General features: G+C 35.1%; 1 protein-coding gene across 3 annotated transcripts; it reads right to left on the bottom strand.

The window, feature by feature from the left end:
* Positions 1–486: 486 nt before the first annotated feature.
* Positions 487–8,061, bottom strand: LOC136207140 (acetyl-coenzyme A carboxylase carboxyl transferase subunit alpha, chloroplastic). Of its 3 annotated transcripts, none has more exons than XM_065998425.1 (12): positions 7,858–8,061; positions 7,103–7,570; positions 6,940–7,014; positions 6,050–6,157; positions 5,771–5,931; positions 5,527–5,641; positions 5,290–5,444; positions 4,067–4,118; positions 3,907–3,975; positions 3,121–3,198; positions 1,770–2,925; positions 487–911 (listed from the first exon to the last, which is right to left on the bottom strand). In XM_065998425.1, exons 2-11 carry the CDS (start codon positions 7,427–7,429, stop codon positions 1,771–1,773), a joined length of 2,295 nt encoding a protein of 764 aa, XP_065854497.1. In that variant the 5' UTR covers positions 7,430–7,570; positions 7,858–8,061; the 3' UTR covers positions 487–911; position 1,770. The 3 variants fall into 3 exon arrangements, with proteins under 3 accessions (XP_065854497.1, XP_065854496.1, XP_065854498.1); XM_065998424.1 differs by having other exon boundaries at positions 7,103–7,515; XM_065998426.1 differs by having other exon boundaries at positions 7,103–7,476.
* Positions 8,062–8,543: the final 482 nt, after the last annotated feature.

Genomic DNA, 8,543 nt, shown 5'->3' with positions numbered 1-8,543 from the left:
CTAAATTGGATTTCCTCTTCTGAAGTTTGAAGGTAAATAGTAAAGGGTAATTTCGTCATTTCTGAAGTCATAAACGGTAAAAAAATCTAACAAACAGACGGAAGGACTAAACAGTTCACTGGGAAAAAAGTTAGGGACCTTACCATGTGTTTTTGAAAATACAGGGACTAAACAGTATGTTTTGTCAAAATATAGGGACTAATAAATTAATTATCCAAAATAAATAGTTAATTTTCATACAATGATAATTTTCACTTTAATATATAATAGGTAACGAGTAGTGGATACCCAGAGGGATAATCCCATATCTGTCTCATACCGATTACGAGTAAAAATTTTTGAACCTATACCCGCCTTGAACCTTTTACACAGAGTTTGGATAATCCTATTAGAATCCGGGATAATCTTAACCGTTGCCATACCTAGTCAATAAGTAATCATTGGAAAGCTACTAACACTGACTAAGAAAACACTATCAACAAACCGTCCAAAGAAACACCAAACAGCCATTATCAATTAAAAAGTCACAACGTATTATTCCTGATGCTTCAAAGTATGTTATTTGTATCCCTTCCCAAACATATTTTACACACTGTTTTTGTCTACAAATAGCAATTGAAACAGATTCTATCACATAACTTAAAAAAGGATAAATTTAAAAGTTTTCATAATCTATAAAAGCTCAATTCAAAATGGACTTGAAAAAAGCGCTGTGATTCTCACTCTACCACAGAAGCAAGAACTTGCTCATTCCTTTGCAAAAACTAACAGTGACAGTTCATTGTTGGCAGCAGTTTGAATACATGTAGATGTTGCACTGTTCTTACTTCACGCTGCTCTGATTCCTTAACTTGTAAACTGCAGATTGTTCCTATGGCATTTTTCATGGTGGAATAACTATTGAAGAGATGCTGCAAAATGGTGAAGAACAAGCAATACAAGTCAACATATAAGCTTCTGAATGAAAATTTACAATCACTGAATAGAAGTCATAAACTTGCTCGTGTTTGTTTTTGTTCACGGATTGTAAATAAAGGCCTAACTTACCCTAAAGGGTAATTATATAAGGAGGCATATAGTTATGTGGGAAATCTAACACACCACCCTCACGCCCAAATCATGAGTGTGAAACAAATATCAATGGGTACCCAACATTGAATACATAGCTCTAATACCATGCAAATAAATGCTTAACTCCCAAAGGAACTTCAAAAGAAGAGAATTGACTCGCATATGTAAGAAGCCATATAACTCCCTAATTAATGTGGGATATCTAACACAGATAAAGGGTCAAGTTAGCTTGCAAGATCAATTTGCCCGAAATTGACTTTGGATATCAATTTATTCCACGACTTTGCATTTTCAATCAAATTAGTCAAAAAAAAAAAAAAAGCATTTTCAGTCAAGTTAGTCCACAAAAGAGACGTCTCAACATATGATTCATAGTTTCTTCACACTTGTCATTTTGGACTAATTTGACAAAAAAAAAAAATCGCAAGTTGAAAAACCAAATTGATGCTCACAAGTTAATCGACCCTTTTTCCATTTATTTACTATAAAAGAACTCCTTGAAGTTGATCAAACAGTTTGGAAAATCCCAAATGGATAAGCAATGGCATGAGAATACATCATGGAAGTTCAGAAGAGAAGAAAAATATGGTCTTATGATTAGCATTCTCATCCTAATGGCTGCAGTAACAAACTTGAAACAGAAAATAAACATCCAAGTTAAATGCATGAGGAAAAGCAATAATAAGAAAAGAACTCACTCTAAGCAAAGCTGCGGTTTACACCAACATTGAACCCGACTCTTGGTTTATCCACCGAGGAACTCCCATTTGCTGTGTCATCAGATTTCAGACTTCCATCTGAGCCTCCAACTACTTCTATGGCCTTAGAGATCTCCCCTAGCAGCTCTTCATGCTTGTCCTTTAATTCTGAAGAGTTAATTATAGCCGAGAGCTTATGTTTTATTTGTTGCTCTAAAGCCTCAATTTTATTTTTAGCTTGTGCATCAGGTTTCTGCCCTGCCTTTGCTAACTCCAACTTCAGCACATCAATCATGTTTTTAAGATCTGATGAATTAATTGAATCTTCAATTTTCTTGTTTGTCTGTTCGTTCAAACTTTGCACTTTGGACTTCAAGTCTGGGAATAAGGTCTGCTCACTGAGTTCTTTGGTCTTTGACCTAATAATCTCAACGTCTAACCCTGTCGATTTCAGAACATTTGCCAATTCCAATTCTATCTCTTTCCTCATCGTGACTATTTTCTCCTTCATCTGCTCATCTAATTCACCATCTTGAACTTCAGCCTCTAATGCTTCCATCTTCTCCTTGATATCGGACCGATCCAGGACTTCTCTAAGTTTCTTATTGATTTCCTCCTTCAATTTCATGCCTTTTACCTTCTTTTCGGTGATGCTCTTGGCTTTAGAAAATTCTGCCAACATATCAAGTTTATATTTTAGACTTGCATAATTAGGAGCTAATGACAGGTTTTGAGTAAATTCGTTCTTAAGTTTTTCAATCTTGTCCATCAGAACTGGATGCATGAATTGGTCCTTTGAACTTGCGTTCCTAAACTCTTCTCGCAAAGCAGAAAACCTATCTGCGTAACCCATTGCTTTAACTGCTTCAGAATATTCAAGATCAACCTCCCTTTTCAGTTTTCCAATCATCTCATCCAGAGCCAGTTGTGGAGGCTTGCTAGATGACTCCTTGGCTTTCGATATTTGCTCTTTCAGTTTTTCAACTTCACCCTCCAACTCTATCACTGGAGTCTTTCCTGCAACCGGCTCTTCTTTCTTTTTCATGTTGACTTTTCTCTTGGGATCAATTGGAATTCCCTCTTGGAATCCACCTATTTTTCGGAACTTGAGCATACGGTGTTTTAGCAGATCTGGTATGTCCATCTTCTTGAGCTCCTGCCAAACCCCCATGTAGTAACATTAGGATATAAACCCCAGTCAACTAATACTCAGTTTTAAACTAGCTAAATTGGCTATGTTGCACCTTTTTTGTCAAATATACTCAAATTTGGGCAACATTAATAAAGGTCTATAGTTTATAGTTAAGATTATTGCAAAATGCAAATAAAAACAATTATATGCTGCACTCACATCCATATGTTCATTTATTGCATTCTTTATCTGTTGTGAGGTCCAGGATGGATCTGCATGTGCACCACCGAGCGGTTCCTGTTAAAATTGAAAAAAGAAATCCTCTCCGATGTAAGAAAAACTAACATCAAGATCTTATTGATAAAATACATTAAAGAGTGACTAATCACAAGGACACGACAAAAGAAAAAAAGGATACTCAGAGCATCTCCAAGAAACTCTTAGTTCACTTTCTAAAAATAATATAAACAATTGACTCTTAGCCTTTTAAGACATTAAAATACATTTCATCTCCAACAATACTCATCATACTCACTCACACTCTCCTTATTTATTTATTTTTATCATTATGTATTGTTATATTAGAGACTCAATAATAAATTATTAATAGAAAATGGAATAAGGAGGGCGTAAGGAGGGGAGAGAGCCTTCTCAATAATAGAGAGGATATAGAGACCCTTAGTGATTTGAGGAGGAACTAAACTAAGAGGCTATTGGAGTTGGAGTTTGCCACAAACTCCTCAAAATTGAACTTAAGAGCCTAGCAAATGAGTCTCTTGGAGACGCTCTCAGTAACTGAATTTATATTGAAGTTTAACATATTTGTCTCATTAAGTAATATGACCAACAGCCCGCAATTTACCAAATTGATTGTTTGGAGAACAAGGCTCCTACGTTGTATCAAAAAGATCTAAAAGTAAAATGCACAGAGAAGAAAAATAAAACGAGAAAGAAAGAAAAGAAGCAAGAGACGCGCTGAAGACATGAAATAGAGACTATTATTACCGGGATGATGCCATCAGCAATTTGCAATTTGCACAACTCAGTAGCAGTGATCTTCAACTTCTCAGCAGCCTGCATTACGGAAAATAGGTCTTATGTACTATAAAATAAGCAACAAATCTCCTAATTAACAACCGTAACAGTGGGGAGGCGGTTTATAAACCTTTGGAGAAGCTTTTGCAGTCTTCCATAAGATAGCTGCACAGGCTTCAGGACTATTGGAAAAAAAAAAAAAAAAAAAAAAAATTAGATGGAAGAAGAGTCAAGGTCCTGGAAACAAAATGTGATAAGGGTCAAATTTCTCCCTAAGATTACTGGTGGATATCAATTTTACCCTTATTCTACAAAATGGCTCAATGTTGCCCCTATGGTAGAAAGTAGAAACCCAAGTTCAATTTTACCCCCATGATAGAAATTCTAGCTCAATTTTATCTTTTTCTAAGTAAATACCAACGAAAATTACCAACAGAATCCCTTGGAAAAGAGTAAAATTGAGTTAATGCATGGGGGCAATATTGCAAAAAGGGTGAAAATGATCTTCCCCAATAATCTCAGGGGCACAATTAATCCTTATCCAAAATAAAATTAATCAGATGGAATTATGTTAAAAAAAACATAATAAAGCTAACTAAAAAAAGAGAGAAATAGGCGATGACTAGGAATGAAACAATAACTGGATTTTGGTAGGCTACAATACTTAGCATCGGGAAACGGGAAAAGAAATAAACTCAATTAAATACATCAAAATCCTGAAAACGATTGTATGGATAATTTATCACTACTGGAAAAATTTATTATATCTCACATAAAATCCACCAAGCAGAAAAGGCAAAAGAATTGAGTAAAATGAAACACCCAAGAGTAATCAGCACCAATAACCACATAAAATGAAGACAGTATTGGGAAGAGGTCTGCCTGATGGGTAATGCCATATTCCTCACCAATGTCAGCACAAACCATCTTCTGTTTCTAAGTCATTGGCTACAGGAAAACTACTCCCTCCTTTTTCGAAAGGATGTCGTTCTAGAAAAATAGTTTAGTTTCAAAATGTTTATTACTTTATAAATCAAGAGAACATTCAATAATTTTTTCCAAGTACAACCTTGCAGTTAATGTTGATTACAATAAAATAAAAGGATTAGTATTCTTAAACTGTTAGGAGTAGTTTAGTAAAATAACACTATAATTAAGACATTTTAGTAGTTTTCTTAATCCATGTGCAAAAATCTTAAAGGACATCCTTTCGGAAATGGAGGGAGTAATGCAGCAGGCTTTCTCCAATCCCAAAAGAAAAGATGAAGAAGACACCATAGATATCATGTTGTAGCATATCTGCCTAAAAATTAAAGAGCCACAATAAAATACAGTTCGGGAAAACGGAATTACCTGGCAACATAGAAAACAGCATTTTCAAGCATTAACAGTTTATTTGCACAACCAATGGCCAGAGCACCACCAGAGCCACCTTCCCCAATGACAATTGAAATAATTGGCACCTTTAGACCAAACATTGTCCTCAAATTATGGGCAATTGCTTCACCCTGTTCCGATTGTAAGTTGAAAAATTCAGTCGTGCCAGCAGAAACTTAAAAAAGTATTGGAAACTTATAATTGTGAACATACCTGGCCTAATTCTTCAGATTTAAGGTCCGCATATGCACCAGGAGTATCAATGAAAGTAACAATAGGGAACCCATGGTGATCTGCATAATACATCATGCGCAGAGCCTTACGATAGCTGTCCAAAATAAAATTTATTGGTTCATCTCAGTTGTTATAGTTTTGACACTTGGGCTAAAAGCATCATAAGTGAATAGAAACAGTATTTCAAGCCAAGCCAGATTGAGAACTTTATTATTGAACATACCCATGGGGAGTAGGCATCCCAAAATTACGCATAATGTTCTCTTTTGTGTTTCTACCCTTTTGGTGACCCATGAACATGTATCTCTTACCATCTATGGTTCCTATACCAGTAACAATAGCAGGATCATCGTAACCTGCTCGATCACCATGAAGCTCCACAAACTGTACATATGAAACAAAGAATTTGAATGAGTTTCACAAGTCCATCAGCCTGAAGGTAACATTGAGAAAATACACATCTGCCGAAATTTGAAGTTTAAAAAACTCCTAAATAGCAGACCTTCTCAGTAATGCTAAATACATGATCAAGGAAAGTCGGCCTGTTCGGATGTCTAGCAATGTTCACTCGTTGTATGGGCGTCAAATGTGTATACAAATCCTTTAAAGCCTGTAAAATTTAAAACAGATGAAAAGAGAATATAATGTAAGTACTTCAGCAAATGATCAAAATATGAATCAAAACTCAAAAGTTTTCCTTCAATACAGAGCTGAAGGCCTGACTTGGACACTGACCAACAACAACAGGTATAATATGATATATGGTTTCTTCCATAAACTGAAGGAGGTGCTACCTATTGCAGATATTCAATAATAATCTGCATCATTTTCATTGTCCTTATCATTCAATTATACTTCCTATCGTATATCCATGCTTTCAGGAAAAAGAAGCACTAACAGTCAGTTATTCCCTACTAGTTGCGTCCCTTAACCAAGTCAGCATTCTGAATATCAAGGACCCAGCATTTAAGTTTTTACTTTGAACTTGCATCCATTTATACTTATCCAGCTATATGGTGGTCAGACTAAGAGGTGAATACTTTGAAGTAAAACCCACTGGCGAGCTAGGAATCCTGATTCTTTTCTCGGCATGAATGTATATTTTAATTAACACTGGATTGGCACCAAACAAAAGGTTAAGCAGTCTAGTCAACAAATTCGTAAATGTTAACACTTGATGGATATGAATAGTATACAGAAAATGGAGCAACGAAATGCATTGCTAGCACTATCAAGTACATATTCCCAACAAGCAAAGTAGCATGCTAAAGAAAATTTGCAATTTTCAAATTGAGAATCTAACAAGCACAAAAATTATGTCATACAATATTTCTCTATATTTATTTCAAATTAATTTGTTGTCATGCAGGAACAGTAAAGAAGTGATCAGACCTGTTGGTATTTATTCTCTAGAGAGAGAATCTGATCAGTGAAATCTAAACCAGTCTCATTTGCCATCTTCCTTACCTGCATCCAAGAAAAGAGATGTAAGAGTTGGGGCAATAAACTCTGACAACTCGATATTCAAAAAAGAGCAAGCACAAAATGAATTTACATCTATAATCTTCTTCTCTAAATCAAGAAGTGGTTTTTCAAACTCCAAAGTAACAGGTTTTGGCTTCTCTTTTAGAGGCTTGAAAGGGGAAAGATGACTGAGGATTCCGCCAGGGACATTTGGATCGGGATTGTCGGGCCAAGGATACTCTTGCTTCTTCACCTTCCTAACCTTCGCAACCACTGAAAAACTCCCTGTTTTTGAGTTGAAACGTGCTCTTCCAAGGGTTCTCAAAGGGATGCCACTAATACCATTACTGGAGCTCCGGAGAAGATCTGAAGCAGCAGTTCCAGTGAAAGCAACTGGAGAATGCGATGTAGTAGCCATTATCCCACCGTCAAACTTACTAGCTCAACCAAATCTGCCAATTAGATCTTCACAGTTTCAAAATTTCGGCTGAATTAGTAGTGCATCTACAAAAAGAGATACTTCAATTTCTTAGAAACCGATAGAAATAAAGAGGCGCACCTGTCATATTGCGGAGAACAAGTATAAGCTTTATTTAGCTACTAAAATGCATTTTATATCTTTAATCCATAAATAATTGAGCACAATTATCACAGTTAAACCAACGTGAGTAACTTTCAATTCAATTAAATCGATAATCTAACTTAATCCTTATACATTTAAGCATTGAAAAACAGAAATAACACAAAATCAATTAATCAGCAGGCAACAAAGCTAAGCAGCACATTGAGGACAAAAACAAAGAGAGAAGAAATCGAAAGAAATAGCAGAAAATGAGAGAAAATTACCAGAAATTGAGAGAGAGTGAGATCGAGCAGAGAAAGGAGAGGGAAGAAGAAAGTAAAGAGGAAGAAAGAGAAAGAAAATTTAAGAAAAAATGAGAGAGAGGTGAAGCATCGGGGAGATCGTCAGAGCAAGAGTCTTTGTTTGTGTATCGATACTTCTTATGTGAGGACCCTCTAAGCTTCAGCTCCGTTTATTATGATCCAGCTTTTTTCGGTTTGGCCGTTTAATAAATACGCTCTTTTTATTTTCACCTTCTCTCCCCAGTTTGCCCTTTGCTTAGCACGTGGATAGTCTCTTGCACGTGTGTCGTTAGCATCTTATGTGATGGTCGTTTCAATGATATCTCGCCTTGATTCCACACTCTCTCCTGTCTATAAGCCTTGTTCAATTCTATTCAAATCGTAATAATTAAAAATTAAAATTTGATTTTTTTTTTTGTATGGTTAAAGTTTGATTTTTCAGATTTATGAAATTAGTATCTTTTTTGAAAGTATTTATGAAATAAATATAAAAATTAGTTTTGAAAAGAATATAAAAAATAATTAATCAAAATAAAGTAAATATGATGAGTGAGAATCATCCACTATAAATAAAAATAAATTACTCTAACTTCTAAAATAGACTTTATGATTTTTTTTTTTTTGTTATATTTCTTTATTAAGGAATAAAGATCACAGAGTGTGTATTT

Source organism: Euphorbia lathyris, chromosome 9 (assembly GCF_963576675.1).
Source record: "Euphorbia lathyris chromosome 9, ddEupLath1.1, whole genome shotgun sequence".
In the NCBI taxonomy this organism is placed as follows: Eukaryota; Viridiplantae; Streptophyta; class Magnoliopsida; order Malpighiales; family Euphorbiaceae; genus Euphorbia; species Euphorbia lathyris.
The sequence above is the reverse complement of the archived record's forward strand: the minus strand, read 5'-3'. Positions and strand labels throughout refer to the sequence as shown.